The 18,688-nt window shown below is 73.8% G+C and overlaps 2 protein-coding genes across 2 annotated transcripts; both read left to right on the forward strand.

Annotated features, from left to right (window-relative positions):
* The first annotated feature begins 147 nt into the window (after window positions 1-147).
* Window positions 148-6,714, forward strand: MRI1 (methylthioribose-1-phosphate isomerase 1). Its single transcript, XM_074567071.1, is given in 9 exon segments — window positions 148-431; window positions 527-617; window positions 620-764; window positions 2,623-2,681; window positions 2,684-2,791; window positions 2,873-2,947; window positions 2,950-3,048; window positions 4,933-5,157; window positions 6,551-6,714. Coding segments are annotated over 9 exon segments (1,062 nt in total). The 5' UTR covers window positions 148-299; the 3' UTR covers window positions 6,679-6,714.
* C25H19orf53 (chromosome 25 C19orf53 homolog) lies at window positions 6,711-7,554 on the forward strand. The gene is given in 4 exon segments (XM_074567073.1): window positions 6,711-6,970; window positions 7,116-7,171; window positions 7,283-7,382; window positions 7,385-7,554. Coding segments are annotated over 4 exon segments (276 nt in total). The 5' UTR covers window positions 6,711-6,879; the 3' UTR covers window positions 7,414-7,554.
* Window positions 7,555-18,688: the final 11,134 nt, after the last annotated feature.

The raw sequence follows: 18,688 nt of genomic DNA on the forward strand, positions 1-18,688 counted from the left end.
ACGGGGGGGGGTGTCCCCACTCTGTCCCCTCACCTGGGACACGAGGGGGTCCCTCTCCCTCCATTCCCGCCCCCCCGCCATGGCCAAAGTCCGGATCGGGGTGGGGGGTGTCCCCACTCTGTTCCCCTCACCTGGGACATTGGGGGGTCCCCGTTCCTTCCCCCCCCCTCCCCGATCCCTCCCGTCTCTCCCAGGCCTAGGTGCGGGTCGTGGTGGGGTACAGCGTTGGGGGGGGCAGGAAGCGCGTGTCCGTTTTTTCCGGGCCGTTTCCGTCTTCCTCCCCGGATTCCGGCAGGGCCATGGCGCTGGAGGCCATCCGCTACCGCCGCGGCTCCCTGGCCGTCCTCAACCAGCTCCTGCTGCCCGAGCAGCTCCGCTACGAGCCCGTGGCCAGCGTGGAACGCGCCTGGGAGGCCATCAGGGCCATGGAGGTCAGCCTCGGGGCGGGGGGGGCGCGGGTGGTCTTGGGGACACCCCCCTCCCCGAGGCCGCCCCGGGTTGGTGACGGGGCGTCTTGTGCCCGCAGGTGCGGGGGGCGCCGGCCATCGCGCTGGTGGGGTGCCTGAGCCTGGCGGTGGAGCTGGCGGGGGGCGCGGGGGGGGACGACGCGGGCGAGCTGCCGCCTTCGTGGGCGAGCGGCTGCGGTTCCTGCTGACGGCGCGGCCCACGGCCGCCAACCTGGGCCGCGAGGGCCAGCGGCTGCAGGACTTGGCCCAGAGGCGAGCGCAGACCCCCGGCGTCACCGCGCAGGAGCTGCGGGAGAGGTACCGGGGGGGGGACACGGCGGGGGGGAGAGGGGGATTCGGGGGGCTGGAGAGGTGGGGGGGGATAGTGGGGTCCCCCAGGGGGGATTTGGGGGGGCTGAGAGAGGTGGGGGGGGATAGTGGGGTCCCCCAGGGGGGATTCAGGGGGGCTGGGAGAGGTGGGGGGGGGATAGTGGGGTCCCCCAGGGGGGATTCGGGGGGGCTGGGAGCTGATATTGGGGTCCCCCACGTGGATCTGGGGGCTGGGGGGGGGGGGGGGATAGTGGGGTCCCCCAGGGGGGATTTGGGGGGGCTGGGAGGCGTGGGGGGGGATATAGAGGTCTCCTGGGGGATTCGGGGGGCCGGGAGAGGTGGGGGGGATAGTGGGGTCCCCCGGGGGGATTCGGGGGGGCTGGGAGCCGATATTTGGGTCCCCCGCGTGGATCTGGGGGGCTGGGAGAGGATAGTGGGGTCCCCCTGGGGATATTAGGGGGGCTGGGAGAGGTGGGGGGGGGTTTGGGGTCCCCCAGCAGGGGCTTTGGGGGGGCTAGGAACTGATATTGGGGTCCCCCTGGGGGTGTTAGGGGGGCTGGGAGAGGTGGGGGGGGATTTTGGGGTCCCCCGGGGGATTCGGGGGGGCTGGGAGGCGTGGGGGGGGGATATAGAGGTCTCCTGGGGGGATGTGGGGGGCTGGGAGAGGTGGGGGGGGATAGTGGGGTCCCCCGGGGGATTCAGGGCGTGGGATCTCAGGGAGAGGGGAGTTTGGGGTGTGGGGGTCCCCGGGGGAGGTGGAGATTTGGGGTCCCCGGGGGAGGTGGGGGGGGCATATTGGGGTTCCCTGGGGGGGTTTGGGGGGCTGGGGAACTTGGGGGGGATATTGAGGTCCCCCGGGGGGGGAAGGGGGGGGATTTGGGGTGTCAGGGGGAGTAAGGGGCGGGTATTGGGGTCCCCGGGGGGCTGTGGGGGTGCTGGGAGGGGTGTGTGGGGTGCCGGGGGGTGTTGTGGGGTGCCGGGGGGCTGTGGGGTGTGTGTGGGGGGTCCCTGGGGGGCTGTGGGGTGCCAGGGAGGGTGTGTGGGGTCCCTGGGGGGGGGTGTGTGTGGGGGGTCCCCGGGGGGCTGTGGGGTGCTGGGGGGAGTGTGGGGTGCCAGGGTGTGTGTGTGGGGTCCCCGGGGGGCTGTGGGGGGTGTGTGGGGGTTCCCCGGGGGGCTGTGGGGTGCCGGGGGGGGGGTGTGGGGTCCCTGGGGGGGGGGTGTGTGGGGGGGGTCCCCGGGGGGCCGTGGGGGTGTGGGGGGTCCCCGGGGGCTGTGGGGTGCCGGGGGGGGGGGTGTGGGGTGCCAGGGGTGTGGGGGGGGGTCCCTGGAGGGCTGTGGGGTGCCGGGGGTGTGTGTGTGGGGTCCCTGGGGGGGGTGTGTGGGGGGGGGGGTCCCGGGGGGCTGTGGGGTGCCGGGGGGGGGGTGTGGGGGGTCCCTGGGGGGGGGGGGGGGTGTGGGGGTCCCCGGGGGGCTGTGGGGTGTGTGTGTGGGGTCCCGGGGGCTGTGGGGTGCCGGGGGGGTGTGGGGTGCCGGGGGGGCCGTGGGGGGTGTGTGTGGGGTCCCTGGAGGGCTGTGGGGTGCCGGGGGGGGGGTGTGTGGGGTCCCTGGGGGGGGTGTGGGGGGTGGGGGTCCCCGGGGGGCCGTGGGGGGTGTGGGGGGTCCCCGGGGGGCTGTGGGGTGCCAGGGGGGTGTGGGTGCCAGGGGTGTGTGTGGGGTCCCTGGAGGGCTGTAGGGTGCCGGGGGGGGTGTGTGTGGGGTCCCTGGGGGGGGGTGTGTGTGTGGGGGGTCCCCGGGGGGCTGTGGGGTGCCGGGGGGGGGTGTTCAGCCGCCCGTGTTTCCCCCCCAGCCTCATCGAGCACATCGAGGGGCTGCTGGCGCAGGACGTGGCCGACAACCGCAGGCTGGGGCTCACGGGGCCCAGCACATCCTGGAGCGCGTCCCCCCCGGCGGCGTCACCCTCCTCACCCACTGCAACACCGGCACCTTGGCCACCGCCGGCTACGGCACCGCGCTGGGTGGGTGCTGGGCTTCGGGGGGGGGTCCCGGGGGGGCCGAACCCCGTCCCTGACGCGCGGGTGCGTGTGTCCCCCCCCCAGGCGTGGTGCGGGCGCTGCACGAGCGGGGCCGGCTGCGGCGGGTGTTCTGCACCGAGACGCGCCCCTACAACCAGGGGGGCGGCTGACGGCCTTCGAGCTGCGCCACGACGGGCTCCCCGCCACCCTCATCGCCGACGGCGCCGCCGCCGCCGCCATGCGGGAACACGGCGTGCAGGGTGAGCCGGGGCGGGGGGACGCGGGGGACACGGCGTGCAGGGTGAGCTGGGGCGGGGGGACACGGGGGGACATGGGGGGGACACGGCGTGCAGGGTGAGCTGGGGCGGGGGGACACGGGGGGGACACGGGGGACACACAGCGTGTAGGGTGAGTGGGTGAGGTGGGGGGGACAGGGACAGGGGGGACATGGAGGGACATGGGGGGGACATGGTGTGGAGGGTGAGCCGGGGCGGGGGGACACGGGGGGACATGGGGGGACACAGCGTGCAGGGTGAGCTGGGGGCGGGGGGACATGGGGGGACACGGGGGGACATGGTGTGGAGGGTGAGCCGGTGAGGTAGGGGTGACAGGGACAGGGGGACATGGGGGGGACACGGCGTGCAGGGTGAGCCAGGGCGGGGGGACGCGGGGGACATGGGGGACACACAGTGTGTAGGGTGAGGTGGGGGGGACATGGAGGGACATGGGGGGGACATGGTGTGGAGGGTGAGCCGGGGCGGGGGGACATGGGGGGGACATGGAGGGACACGGGGGGACACGGGGGGGACACGGCGTGCAGGGTGAGCTGGGGCGGGGGGACACGGGGGGACATGGGGGGGACATGGAGGACACACAGCGTGTAGGGTGAGCGGGTGAGGTGGGGGGGACAGGGACAGGGGGGACATGGAGGGACATGGGGGGACATGGTGTGGAGGGTGAGCTGGGGCGGGGGGACACGGGGGGGACACGGCGTGCAGGGTGAGCTGGGGCAGGGGGACGTGGGGGGACACGGGGGGACATGGGGGGGACATGGCGGGGGACACAGCGTGCAGGGTGAGCTGGGGCGGGGAGACACGGGGGGACATGGGGGGACACGGGGGGGGACATGGTGTGGAGGGTGAGCCGGTGAGGTGAGGGTGACAGGGACAGGGGGGACATGGAGGGACATGGGGGGGACATGGGGGACACACAGCGTGTAGGGTGAGCGGGTGAGGTGGGGGGGACACGGACAGGGGGGACATGGGGGTACATGGAGGGACATGGGGGGGACATGGCGTGCAGGGTGAGCCAGGGCAGGGGGACACGGGGGGACGCGGGGGGACATGGAGGGACATGGGGGGGACATGGTGTGGAGGGTGAGCCGGTGAGGTAGGGGTGACAGGGACAGGGGGGACATGGGGGGAACACGGCGTGCAGGGTGAGCCGGGGCGGGGGGACGCGGGGGGACATGGGGGACACACAGCGTGTAGGGTGAGGTGGGGGGGACAGGGACAGGGGGGACACGGGGGGGACATGGAGGGACATGGGGGGGACATGGTGTGCAGGGTGAGCCGGGGCGGGGGGACATGGAGGGACACGGGGGGACACGGGGGGGACACGGCGTGCAGGGTGAGCTGGGGCGGGGGGACACGGGGGGACATGGGGGGGACATGGGGGACACACAGCGTGTAGGGTGAGCTGGGGTGGGGGGACATGGAGGGACACGGGGGGGACATGGTGTGGAGGGTGAGCTGGGGCGGGGGGACATGGGGGGGACATGGGAGACACACAGTGTGTAGGGTGAGTGGGTGAGGTGGGGGGGACAGGGACAGGGGGGACATGGGGGGGACACGGAGGGACATGGGGGGGACACAGCATGCAGGGTGAGCTGGGGCGGGGGGACACGGGGGGACGTGGGGGGACATGGGGGGGACACGGCGTGGAGGGTGAGCCAGGGCGGGGGGACACGGGGGACACACAGCGTGTGGGGTGAGCGGGTGAGGTGGGGGGGACAGTGACAGGGGGGACATGGAGGGACATGGGGGGGACACGGCGTGCAGGGTGAGCCGGGGCGGGGGGACACGGGGGGGACACGGGGGGACAGGGGGGGTTTGGGGACCGGCTGACGGCGTCCCCGTCCCCAGCGGTGGTGGTGGGGGCCGACCGCGTGGCGGCCAACGGCGACACGGCCAACAAGATCGGGACGCTGGCGCTGGCGCTGGCGGCGCGGCACCTCGGCGTCCCCTTCTACGTGGCGGCCCCCGGCGCCTCCTGCGACCCCTCCCTGCCCGACGGCACCCGCGTCCCCATCGAGCAGCGCCCGCCGCGGGAGCTCACCCACCTGCGGGGGGTCTGCCTCGCCCCCCCCGGTGCGGCGCGGGGGGGCCCGGGGGGGGGGGGTGGGTTGGGTCCCCCCCCAAGCGGGTGGCGGGGGTCCCCGGGTGGGTGGCGGGTCCCCAAGGGGGTGTTGGGTCCCCCCCAAAACGGGTTCACGTGTCCCCAAGGGGGTGTCGGGGGTCCCAGGGGGGTGTTGTGTCCCCGGGTGGGTGATGGGTCCCCCCCAAAACGGGTTCACGTGTCCCCGAAGGGGTGTCGCGGATCCCCGAGGGGGTGTCGGGTCCCCCCCAAAATGGGTTCACGTGTCCCCAGGTGGGTGTCGGGGGTCCCCAGGGAGGTGGTGGGTCCCCGGGTGGGTGTCAGGTCCCCCCCAAAACAGGTTCACGTGTCCCAAGGGGGTGTCGGGGGTCCCCCGGGGGGGTGTCGGGGGTCCCCAGGGGGGTGGCGGGTCCCCCCCACGTGGGTTCACGTGTCCCCAAGGGGGTGTCGGGGGTCCCCGGGGGGGTGTCGGGGGTCCCCGGGTGGGTGGCGGGTCCCCCCAAAACGGGTTCACGTGTCCCCAAGGGGGTGGCGGGGGTCGCCAGGGGGGTGGCGGGTCCCCCCCCAAGTGGGTTCACGTGTCCCCAGGTGGGTGTCGGGGGTCCCCAGGGGGGTGGCAGGTCCCCGGGTGGGTGTCGGGTCCCCCCAAAACGGGTTCACGTGTCCCCAAGGGGGTGTCGCGGGTCCCCAGGGGGGTGTCGGGGGTCCCCGGGTGGGTGGCGGGTCCCCCCCAAAACGGGTTCACGTGTCCCCAAGGGGGTGTCGGGGGTCCCCAGGGGGGTGTCGGGTCCCCAAGGGGGTGTCGGGTCCCCCCCAAGTGGGTTCACGTGTCTCCAAGGGGGTGTCGGGGGTCCCCGGGGGGTGGCGGGTCCCCCCCAAAACGGGTTCACGTGTCCACAAGGGGGTGTCGCGTGTCCCCAGGGGGGTGGTGGGTCCCCAAGTGGGTGTCAGGTCCCCCCCCCGGCCGTGTGGGTGTCGCGTGTCCCCGGGGGAGTGTTTGTGTCCCCAAGGGGGTGTCGGGTCCCCCCCAAGGGGGTTCAGGTGTCCCCAGGGGGGTGTCGGGTCCCCCCGGGTGGGTGTCAGGGGCTGGGAGAGGGACGGGGGGGGGGGATATTGGGGTCCCCAGGGGGGATTTGGGGTGTCACACGTGCGTGTGTCCCTCCCCGAGGGCAGCAGTGGGGCTGGAGCGGAGCCCCATAGGGCGGGGGTGTCCCCAGGCCGCTCACAGGCCCGGGGGGGGGTCCCAGACGGGTCACGGGGGTCCATATGGGGCAGAGGGTCCTATATACGGAGGGGGGAGGTCCCATATAGGACCTGGGGGTCCCGTATGGGCGGTGGGTCCCATCCCTGGGGCGGCTCTGACCCCTCCCCCTCCCCCCCCCGCAGATATCGACGTGTGGAACCCGGCCTTTGACGTCACGCCGCATGACCTCATCACGGGCGGCATCGTCACCGAGTGGGGGGTGTTCGCCCCCGGCGAGCTGCGCGCGGCGCTGGCGGCGCGCGGGCATTAAACGCCAATTCCGGCGCGGGAGGGAGGGGTAGGAGGAGAGAGAGCTTCTGCCTCGCTGTATCCCGGCGTCCCTTGCGCCGCGCGCCCCGCCATATCCCGGCGTCCCTTGCGCCTCGCCGTATCCCGGCACCCCTCGCGCGCCGCGCCCCGCCCCCGTTTCCCGGCGTGCCCCGCGCGCGGAACCCGGAAGCGGCAGCGGAACATGGCGCAGGGGAGGCCCAAAGCGGCGGCGAAACGGCCCGGGCGGGGGAAAACGACCCCGGCCCGGGCGACGAAGGGGCCGAGGAAGGGAGGTGAGGGGCGGCCGGGGCCGTGGGAGGCCGGGGGGGGGGGGTTCCCCGGGGTGGCTGTGGGGATCCCCGAGGAGGGGGAAAGAGGGTACCGGGAAGGGGAGGGCGAGCTCCGGCTTTGCGCCCACCCGTCCCCCTCCCCGCCCAGGCCGGACCATCGCCCCCAAGAAGGTCCGCGTGATCCAGCAGCAGAAGCTGAAGAAGGTGAGGAGGGGGCGGGGGGGGGAGAGGGAGGGAGAAGGGTTGGGGGGGGGGGCGCCCCGGCCGTGCCCCCCCACTAACACCCCCCGGCGCTTCGTATCCCCCCCCCCGCAGCGCCTGGAAGTCGCGATCCGGCTGAAGATCGAGCGCGAGGCCGGGCAGCGCGCGGGCAGCGCCCTCCCCCACGCGCTGGGGGGCGCGGCCGCCCCTCCCCCAAGGGCAAGGCCAAGAAGGGGCGGGGCTGAGCCCCTCCCCCCACCCCCCCCCCGCCGGGACACGCCCCTCCCGGGGCGATGGGGGGGAAGGGGGGGATGTCACGAGCGCGTCCGTCCTCAGCCCCGCGGTCGGTGCCGAATAAACGGGGTTTGGGGGGGGGAGCGGATGCCCCCCCCCCCCCCTTCCCCCCACTGATCGTGCCTCTGCCTCCGGGGGGGGAGGGGGTGTATTTGGGGGGGGGGGGGGGGGGGGGGGGGGGGGCGGCACCGGGGATGCGGTGGGAGGTCCCCGGGGATTCCCGGGGTCCGTATCTCGGGGGGGGCGACGGAACGGTCCCGGGAGGGGTTGGGGTACCGAGTCCGGGATCTCGGGGGGGGGGGGGGGGGCAGCACCACGGAGGGGGGGCCGGGGGTGTCCCCGGGGGGGTCGAAGGAGGGTGTTGGGGGAGGGGGGGGTGTCCCCGGAGCCGGGGGGAGGGGGGGCTCGGGGGCGGGTGGGGGATCCCCCGGGCGCGGGGGCTGGGGGGGGTTCCCGGGGGCTGGGGGTGGGCTCGGCGCTGGGGGGGCGGCAGTTGGGGTTGAGCCCCGGATCCGGGATCACCGGGGGTGTCACTGGCTCCCGGGGGGGGGGGTGTTTGTCCCTGGGGGTCGGGATCTCGGTGGAGGCGGGAGACTGGGGGGGTTCCCGGGGCGTCCCCGGGGCCGGGATCGCCACCGGGGGGGGGGGGGGGTTGCCACCGGTTCCTGGGAGGGTCCCGATGTCGGGGGGGTTCCCGGGGATCCCCGCCCCCCCCCCCCCGCCGCCCTTCCTCTAGCGACGCCGTTTCCCGGCCCCGGCGCAACTTTATGAATGGAGACCCGGAGGCTCCGCCCCCCCTCGTGCTGATTGGCTCACGGCGCCGTGACTGGCAGCTGGCCCCGCCTCCCCGAGGGGCGGCGCTGCGGCGGCCAATGGGCTCGCGGCGGGGGCGTGCCCCGCGCTGCGATTGGCTCCCGCTGCCGGGGGCGCCTTAAAGGCGCCGCGCCCCGCGGTGGGACGGGTGGGGGGGGCCGACACGTGGCCGGCCCCGCCCCCGTTTTTTTGGGAGGGGTGGGGCCTGTTTGGGCGTGGCCGCCCCTCCCCCCCCGCTCCGTTCCAGCTGTGACGTCAGGGAAATTCCCCGCCATCGCGCGCGAGGCGCCGCCGGGGTTATTTTGGGAAACAAACAGGGGAAAAAGGGGCCGTTCCTGGGGGGGGGGGGGGGAGGGGCCCGCGCGGCTCGTCCCGTCCTGCCGGGGCCTGTGCGAGCCCCCCCCTCCCCCCCCCCGCCGTGAGTCACCCCCGAGTTACCGGTAACGCCCTGGGGGGGGGGAGGGGCTGGGGGTGCGGATTCTCCCCTCCCCCCCCCCCCCACCTCAATGGGTCCCATCCCCCCCCCCGGGTCCCTCCCTCCCCGCGGGGAACCCCCCGCCCATCCCCCACCGCTGGGGGCGGGGAATCCAGGCGTCCGGCTGCCCCTCCCCCCCCCCCCGTCCCGTCCCGGTTTTGGGGGGGGGGGGGGGGCGGTTTCGGGGCGTCGCTGCTGTGGAAGAACCTGCGGGTCCCGGCGAGCTCCGGCCCCACGCGCGGGACCCGGCAGCGCTCCACCACGGGGGGGGGCGGGGGGGGGATTTATGGGGGTCCCGGGGGGGGGACAGACGGACGGGGAGCGGGGGGGGATCCCAGCGGGGTCTTGGGTGTCCCGGGGGGGGGGGACGTTTCGAGGGTCCCGGGGGGATTTTGGGGGGGCCCCAGGGGGGTTTAGGGGTCCCGGGGGGGGGGGGTGGGGGTCTCGGGGGGGGTTTAGGGGTCCCGGGGGGGGGGTGGGGGTCTCGGGGGGGGTTTAAGGGTCCCGGGGGGGGGGTTTAAGGGGGGGGGTGCGGGGGGGTGCGGGGCCAGACTCCTGTTCCTGCTGAACTGAGCCAGTTTAACCAAAACAACTGCAAATCAGCTCAGTAGGCACGGGAGGCTCGGCCCGGGGGGGGTCCCGGTGTCTCCTCGGGGGGGTCCCGGTGTCTCCTCGGGGGGGGGGGGGGGGGGGGGTCCCGGTGTCCTCGTTGTTGTTGGGGGGGGGGGTGTCCCGGTGTGCGGGCGAGGGGGGGGGGGGGGGGCGGAACTTAGCCACTGTGAACACGACGCGGCTGCCAACTCTGTTCACAGGTGGGCTAAGCCCTGCCCCACGGCGCCCCACGGACTGGCCCCCCCCCCCCCCCCCCCCCCCACGGCGCCCCATAGCGCCCCCAGACCCACACGGCGCCCCACGGCCCCCCCCCCCCCCCCGCCCCGCAGAGACCACACACACACACACACACACCCCCCCCCGCTGCCCCATAGCGCCCCATGGCACCCCACAGCACACACACACACACACCCCCCACACCCCCCCCTGCCCCATAGCGCCCCCCCCAGGGCCCCCCCTGCGGCGCGTGGGCTGGGGCCCGTTGGAAATCCCTGGCAATGTGATTTTGGGCAAAACGGTAAAAAATCGCATCGCCAGGAACCCCGGCGGGCGGCAGCGGGGAGGGGGGGGCACAGACCCCGGGGGGGGGGGGGGGGGGTGTTGGTTGTGGGGCGGGGGGGGGTCACGCTCCCTCCTCCCACCCCCCCCCATGGCGAAAATGGCCGGGTTTGGGTCGGGCCCAAGGGCTGAGTCACGGCCGGCGCCGCCGGGGGGGGGTCGGGGACACCGATGTCGTGTGTGTGTGTGTGTCCCCCCCCCGGGGAAGGGTGTGACGGCGACAGCCCGGCCCCGGCCAACGCCCAGGTGGCCCCAGAGGCCGCCCCGGTGGCCACCACGTGCCGCCATGTGCCGGTGGCCGCCCCACGGCGGGGACGGGCGTCGTGTCCCCGCGGGATCGTCCCCATTGGGGGGGGGGGAACGGGGGTGTCGGTGTGTGTCCCCCCCCCCGGCCACGGCGGGACCCCGGCACCCAGCGGGACGGGCCCCGTGGCCACCGGGCCGGTGGCGTCGCCGCCACCCCGTCGGCGTCACCAGCGCCCCACGGACGCCCCCCAGGACCCCCCCTCCCCCCCCATGTCGCCGTGGGGCGCGGTGGCCACCGGGGGGGGGGCGGGGGGGGGTGTCCCCGAGGGGGCCGCGTCCGGGTGGGCGCCATGTGGGAGCCGGGGAGGCCCCGCCCGGGCGGTGACATCACCGTCACCATGGCAACGGGCGGACTTCAAAGGGTGGGAAAGGGCCGGGAATTGGGGGGGGGGGGGGGGGGAGCGGGGCCCCCCCACGGGACGGGGGACACCGGGGGGGGGGGGGGGGGGTGACGCCCCGGGGCTGGGGGACACCCTGCGCCCCCCCCCCCCCCCCCATGGCGGGCACCCCGTGGCGCAGGATGGGTGGCGACGGCGGCTATGGGGCACGACGCCGTGGGGCGACCCCATGTGTGGGGCTGGGGGGGAGGGGGGGGGGGTGTTTGGGGGGGGGGGGGTGGGGGGGTCCCCGGTTGCCGGCGGGGGCCGGGATGTGCCCGAGCGGCGCCAGGGCGGCACCGGCCCGACCGGCTCCATGGGCCCCGCGGGGGCGCCCGCCCCGTCCCCCGCCAGGGAGGGGGCACATGGGGGGCACGGATGGGGGGCACATGGGGGGTGGTGGGGGGGGGGGGGGGGAAGGCATCACCCCACCCCCAAATCCCCACCTTTCGGCCCAAAACGGGCGGTGGGAAAAGGCGGCGTCGCCGGGCGGCACCTTCCCCGACGCCTGCGGCCGGCCGGCGCGCAGGGATGCGGCCGCCGTGGGGCAGAGACGCTGTGGGGCCGGGCGCCGTGGGGCCGAGCCGCTCCCGCGTCCCCTGTGCCCCATGGGGACGGACGCCGTAGGGCAGAGACGCGCCCATGTCTCCCCATGCCCTGTGACGCCAGGCGCCATGGGGCAGAGCCGCTGTGGGGCCGGGCGCCACGGGGCAGAGCCGCTCCCATGTCTCCCCGTGCCCCACAGGGCTGGATGCCATGGGGCAGAGCCGCTGTGGGGCCGGGCGCCACGGGGCAGAGCCGCTCCGGTCCCCCCTTGCCGCCCCATGGGGCCAGACGCCGTGGGGCAGAGCTGTTCCCACGTCCCCCCACACCCCATAGGGCTGGACGCCATGGGGCAGAACGGCTCCCACATCCCTCCGTGGCCTGTGGGTCTGGACAACATGGGGCAGAGCCGCTCCTGTCACGCCGTGGGGCTGGATGCCATGGGGCAGAGCCGCTCCTGGATCCCCTCACACCCCATGGGACCAGACACCATGGGGCAGAACACTTCCCATGTCCCCCTGTGCCCCATAGGGCTGGATGCCGTGGGGCAGAGCCGTTCCCGTGTCCCCCCAAGGCCTGTGGGTCCAGATGCCGTGGGGCAGAACTGCTCCTGGACCCCCTGTACCCCATAGGTCTGGGCACCATGGGGCAGAGCAGTTCCCATGTCCCCCTGTGGCCTGTGGGTCCAGACACCATGGGGCAGAGCTGCTCTGGGTCTGGATGCCATGGGGCAGAGCCGCTCCTGGACCCCCTTGTACCTGTGGGTCTGGACGGCGTGGGGCAGGTCAGTTCCCATATCCCCCCATACCCTGTGGGTCTGGATGCCGTGGGGCAGAGCTGCTCTGGGTCTGGACGCCATGGGGCAGAGCTGCTCCCGTGTACCCCCATGGCCTGTGGGTCCGGACGCTGTGGGGCAGAGGCACTACTAGACCCCCCTGTACCCCATGGGTCTGGACGCCGTGGGGCAGAGCCGCTGTGGGGCAGAGCTGCTCCTGGACCCCCCCTGTACCCCATGGGTCCGGACGCCGTGGGGCAGAGCCGCTGTGGGGCAGAGGCGCTCCTAGACCCCCCCTGTACCCCATGGGTCCGGACGCCGTGGGGCAGAGCCGCTGTGGGGCAGAGCTGCTCCTGGACCCCCCTGTACCCGTGGGTCCAGGTGATGCTGTGGGGCAGAGCTGCTCCGGGGCTGTACGCCATGGGGCAGAGCCGCTCTGGACCCCCCCCGTACCCTGTGGGTCCGGACGCCGTGGGGCAGAGCCGCCGTGGGGCAGAGCCGCTCTGGACCCCCCTGTACCCCGTGGGTCCGGACGCCGTGGGGCAGAGCCGCCCCGGGACCCCCCCTGTCCTGGCGGGGCAGAGCCGCCGTGGGGCAGAGCCGCTCCGGGGCCGTCCGCCGTGGGGCGGAGCCGCCGTGGGGCAGAGCCGCCGCGGGACCCCCCTGTACCCGTGGGGCAGAACCGCTCCAGTCGGCGGCCGTCGGGGGTTCGAGGCCCGGGCCGGGGGGGAGGGGGGGGTCGCGGTGGGTCCCGCTGGGCGCGGGGGGGGGGGGGGGGGTCGCGGTGGGTCCGGGGGGGCCCCTCCCGCCCCACGGCGGTTCCCGGGGCCGGAGGGGGGGGTGGGGGCGGGGGCGGGTTCGGGGCCGCCCCGTCGGCGCGGGCAGCGCCCGGGGGGGGGAAAGGATGAATCACGCTCCGGCGGCGCCGCCCGCCCGCCGCGCCCTGCGCCGCCCCCGCCCGCCCCGGGGGGGGCCCCACACACCCCCCGGGACCCACCGCGGACCCCCCCGGGACACCCCCGACGGCGCGGGGAGGGGGGGGGGTCGGTGCCACCGGGAGACCGGACACCCCCCCCCCCCCGTACCGTGTCCCCCCCCCCCCCCCCCCCCCCCAACCTTCCCGGGACCCCCGCGGACGGGCCCCCCCCGGCCCGGTGGGTGCCCCCCAGCAGCGGGCGGTGGGTCCGGGTCCCCCCCCCCAACCCCCGCCGCACTCACCGGGAGCGGCCGCGGGTCCCGGCGGCGGCGGCGGCTCCGGGTCCCGAGTTTTACTCCAAGAAGGAAAAACGCTTTTTAAACGCGCGGCTCCGCCCCGGCAGCGCCGCGGCCGCGGGGGCGGGGCCCGGCCCGGAACGGCCCCAGCCCGCGGGGACGGAGGGGCCGACCCACGGCGGGGGGGGTGCCCCACGGCGACGGGTGCGGGACCCATAGCGAGGGGTCTGACCCATAGCGAGGGGGGCGGGACCCGTGGAGAGGGGTCTGACCCACGGCGGGGGGTGCCCCATAGCGACGGGTGTGGGACCCATGGAGAGGGGCTGACCCATAGTGACGGGTCTGACCCACGGCGGGGGAGTGCCCCATAGCGACGGGTGCGGGACCCATGGAGAGGGATCTGACCCATAGCGAGGGGTGCAGGACCCATAGAGAGCGATCTGACCCACGGCGGGGGGGTGCCCCATAGCGACGGGTGCGGGACCCATAGCGAGGGGTCTGACCCATAGCGATGGGTGCAGGACCCGAGGGATCTGACCCACGGCGGGGGGGTGCCCCATAGCGACGGGTGCGAGACCCATAGAGAGGGATCTGACCCACGGCGGGGGGGTGTCCCCATAGCGACGGGTGCGGGACCCATAGCGAGGGGTCTGACCCACGGCGGGGGGGTGCCCCATAGCGACGGGTGCGGGACCCATGGAGAGGGATCTGACCCACGGCGGGGGGGTGCCCCATAGCGACGGGTGCGAGACCCATAGAGAGGGATCTGACCCACGGCGGGGGGGTGTCCCATAGCGACGGGTGCGAGACCCATAGCGAGGGGTCTGACCCATAGCGATGGGTGCAGGACCCATAGCGAGGGGTCTGCCCCATCGCGAGGGGTGCAGGACCCATAGAGAGGGATCTGACCCATCGCGAGGGGTGCGGGACCCATGGAGAGGGGCTGACCCATAGCGACGAGTCTGACCCACGGCACAGGGATGCCCCATAGCGAGGGGTGCGGGACGTATAGTGATGGGTGCGGGACCCATAGCGAGGGGTCTGCCCCATCGCGAGGGGTGCGAGACCCATGGAGAGGGATCTGACCCACGGCGGGGGGGTGCCCCATAGTGAGAGGTGCGAGACCCATGGAGAGGGGCTGATCCATAGCGACGGGTCTGACCCACGGCGTGGGGGTGCCCCATAGCGAGGGGTGCGGGACCCATAGCGAGGGGTCTGCCCCATCGCAAGGGGTGCGAGACCCATGGAGAGGGATCTGACCCACGGCGGGGGGGTGCCCCATAGCGACGGGTGTGGGACCAATGGAGAGGGCCTGACCCATAGTGACGGGTCTGACCCACGGCGGGGGAGTGCCCCATAGCGAGGGGTGCGGGACCCATAGCGAGGGGTCTGCCCCATCGCAAGGGGTGCGAGACCCATGGAGAGGGATCTGACCCACGGCGGGGGGGGTGCCCCATAGCGACGGGTGTGGGACCAATGGAGAGGGCCTGACCCATAGTGACGGGTCTGACCCACGGCGGGGAAGTGCCCCATAGCGAGGGGTGCGGGACCCATAGCAAGGGGTCTGACCGACGGCGGGGGTGCAGGACCCATGGAGAGGGGCCTGCCCCGTAGCAAGGAGGCTGCCCCATAGCACAGGGCTGGGTGACCCATAGCGAGGGGTTTGGGTGCCCCATGGAGAGGGGGCTGACCTATGGCATAGGGCTGAGTGACCCACAGCAAAGGGTCTGGGTGACCCATAGCATCAGTCTGGGTGCCCCCTGGTGAAGGCCTCAGTGCCCCATGGCGAGGGGTCTGCCGGCCCCATGGCGTAGGGGCTGGTCTGCCTGCCCCATGGTGAGGGACTCAGTGCCAAGTGTGGTGCCGAGGGGCGCCATGGGGCACTGTGAGGTGCCATGGGGTGCAGTGGGGCACCAGGAGGCTCTGTGGGGCACCATGGGGCTGTGTGGGGCTCTGTGAGGTGCCATGGGGCTGTGTGTGGCTCCATGGGGCCCTGAGGGGCACTGTGGGGCTCTATGGGGCACAGTGGGTCTCTATGAGGTGGTGTGGGGCACTATGGGGTACCGTGGGTCAGTGTCAGGCTCTGTGGGCTGCTGTGGGGCACCGTGTGGGGTGGTGTGGGGCTCTGTGGGGTGCTGCGGGTCTGTGTGGGTCTGTGTGGGGCGCTGTGTGGGGCTCTGTGGGGTGCCGTGGAGCTGTGTGGGGCGGTGTGGGGTGCTGTGTGGGGTGGTGCGGGGCGGTGTGGCGTGTGGGGTCGGGCGGTGTGGGGTGCTGTGTGGGGTGGTGTGGGGCGGTGTGGGGCACTGTGGGGTGGTGTGGGGTGCTGTGCGGGTCGGTGTGGGGCTGTGTGGGGCACCGTGGGGCGGTGTGGGGTGCTGTGTGGGGTGGTGTGGGTCGGTGTGGGGCACCGTGGGTTGGTGTGGGGTGCTGTGCGGGTCGGTGTGGGGCTGTGTGGGGCAGTGTGGGGCTGTGTGGGGCACCGTGGTCAGTGTGGGGTGCTCTGTGGGTCGGTGTGGGGCTGTGTGGGGCACCGTGGGTCAGTGTGGAGTGCCGTGGAGCTGTGTGGGGCAGCGTGGGGCGCTGTGAGGGTCGGTGTGGGTCGGTGTGGGGCACCATGGGTTGGTGTGGGGCGCTGTGCGGGTCGGTGTGGGGCGCCGTGGGGCGGTGTGGGGCGGGCGCGGGGCGTCGCTGGCGGTGCGGCACACGCAGCCGTCACAGACGGCGTCGGTCGGAAGTCGGCAAAAACCACCCGCGTCACCGCGGCCGCCGGGCCCGGCCAGCGCCCCACGGCCCCCCGCCCCACGGCGCCCCACGGCATCCCGCCCCATGGCACCCTGCCCCACACAGCCCCATGGCCCCCCACCCCACGGCGCCCCACGGCATCCCGCCCCATGGCACCCTGCCCCACGGCGCCCCACGGCCCCCCGCCCCACGGCATCCCACGGCATCCCGCCCCATGGCACCCTGCCCCACGGCGCCCCACGGCCCCCCGCCCCACGGCGCCCCACGGCATCCCGCCCCATGGCACCCTGCCCCACGGCGCCCCACGGCGCCCCACAGCGTCCCACGGCATCCCGCCCATGGCACCCTGCCCCACGGCGCCCCACGGCGCCCCACGGCGTCCCACGGCATCCCGCCCCATGGCACCCTGCCCCACGGTGCCCCACGGCCCCCCGCCCCACGGCGTCCCACGGCATCCCGCCCCATGGCACCCTGCCCCACGGCGCCCCACGGCCCCCCGCCCCACGGCGCCCCACGGCATCCCGCCCCATGGCACCCTGCCCCACGGCGCCCCACGGCGCCCCACAGCGTCCCACGGCATCCCGCTCCATGGCACCCTGCCCCACGGCGCCCCACGGCGCCCCACGGCGTCCCACGGCATCCCGCCCCATGGCACCCTGCCCCACGGCGCCCCACGGCCCCCCGCCCCACGGCGCCCCACAGCATCCCGCCCCATGGCCCCCTGCCCCACGGCGCCCCACGGCATCCCGCCCCATGGCACCCTGCCCCGCACGGCCCCACAGTGCCCCATGGCATCCCCGTCTGCCCCATAGTGCCCCACAGCACCCCCGCCCCATGGCACCCTGCCCCACAATGCCCCGTGGCCCCCCCGCCCCACACAGCCCCACAGTGCCCCACGGCACCCCACCCCACAGAGACCCACGGCCCCATAGTGCCCCATGGCCCCCCCCCGTCCCATGGCGTCCCCCTGCCCCACGGTGCCCCACGGCCATGGTGCCCCACAGAGACACGCCCCTGCCCCACGGCACCCCCGTCTGCCCCACATGCGCCCCCCGCCCCATGGTAACCCATGGCCCCCCCCACCTCACAGAGACCCACAGCGACCCACGGCATCCCCGTCTGCCCCATGGCACCCCACACCCGCCCCACGGCCCCCCCGGGCCCCACAGCCTGCCCCACACCTCCCCTGCGGTGCCCCACAGCCGCTCCTGGGACCCCGGACCCCCAGAGCCCCAAATTCCCCCCAAACGCCCCCAAACTCGGGCGGGGCCGGACGGGGGTCGGGGGGACGAGGGCCAGGAGCTGGGGGACGGGATGGGGGACACGGACACGGACACGGGGGGCCTGGAGCTGGGTGGGATCCGGATCCGGGGATCCAGAGGGACAGGGACCGGGGACACGGGGGGGGACACCCCGGCCCCGACTCCCCATCCCCCCCCCGGCCCCAAATCCCCGTGTCCGCGTCCGTGTCCGTGTCCGTGTCCCCAACCCATCCCTGTCTGGCCATGGGGGGACACGGGGACACGGGGACACCCCGCCACGCAGGGACGGGCAGCGCCGCACACGGAGCACATGGAGCACATGGAGCACACGGAGCACATGGAGAACACGGAGAACATGGAACACACGGAGAACATGGAGCACACGGAGAACACGGAGCACACGGAGAACACGGAGCACATGGAGCACATGGAGAACACGGAGAACATGGAGAACATGGAGAACATGGAGAACATGGAGCACACGGAGAACACGGAGAACATGGAGAACATGGAGAACATGGAGAACACGGAGAACATGGAGCACATGGAGAACATGGAGAACATGGAGCACACGGAGAACACGGAGAACATGGAGAACATGGAGAACACGGAGAACATGGAGCACATGGAGAACATGGAGAACATGGAGCACACGGAGAACACGGAGAACATGGAGAACATGGAGAACATGGAGCACACAGAGCACATGGAGAACACGGAGAACATGGAGCACATGGAGCACATGGAGAACACGGAGCACACGGAGAACACGGAGCACACGGAGAACACGGAGCACACGCACATGGAGCACACGGAGAACATGGAGCACATGGAGCACACGCACATGGAGCACACACACGCAGCACACAGAGCACATGGAACACGTGGAGAACATGGAACACGTGCACATGGAGCACACGGAGCACACGGAGCACACACACACGGAGCACACGCGTGTGCACCCCCATGTGCACGTGCAGGCCCCCGGGCCACCAGGTGTGTGCTCACCCGCACACCCCTCACACGCGTGTGCACACACACACACACACACACACGCACACACACACATGTGTGCACCCTCACACCCCTCACACGCGTGTGCACACACACACACTCACACACACGTGTGCACCCTCACACATGTGTGCACACACACACTCACACACACACACACACTCACACAGACACACACACAGACACACACCCTCACACTCACACTCACACTCACACACTCACACTCACACTCTCACTCTCACACACACACTCACACACACACACACTCACACACACACACTCACACTCACACTCTCACACACACACACACTCACACTCACACTCACACTCTCACACTCACACTCACACACACTCACACACTCACACTCACACTCACACTCACACTCACACTCACCCTCTCCCTCTCCCACTCGTGCCCGTGCCGGGGGCCGGGGGCCGGGGCCGGGCCGTGCCGATGCCCTTTCAGGGTAATGGCCGCAGCCGGCGCTCGCCCCCGCGGATTCCTCCCGCCTGACTCAGCCCCGCCGCGCACACGGC

The sequence above is a fragment of the Larus michahellis genome, chromosome 25, assembly GCF_964199755.1.
Source record: "Larus michahellis chromosome 25, bLarMic1.1, whole genome shotgun sequence".
NCBI lineage: Eukaryota > Metazoa > Chordata > Aves > Charadriiformes > Laridae > Larus > Larus michahellis.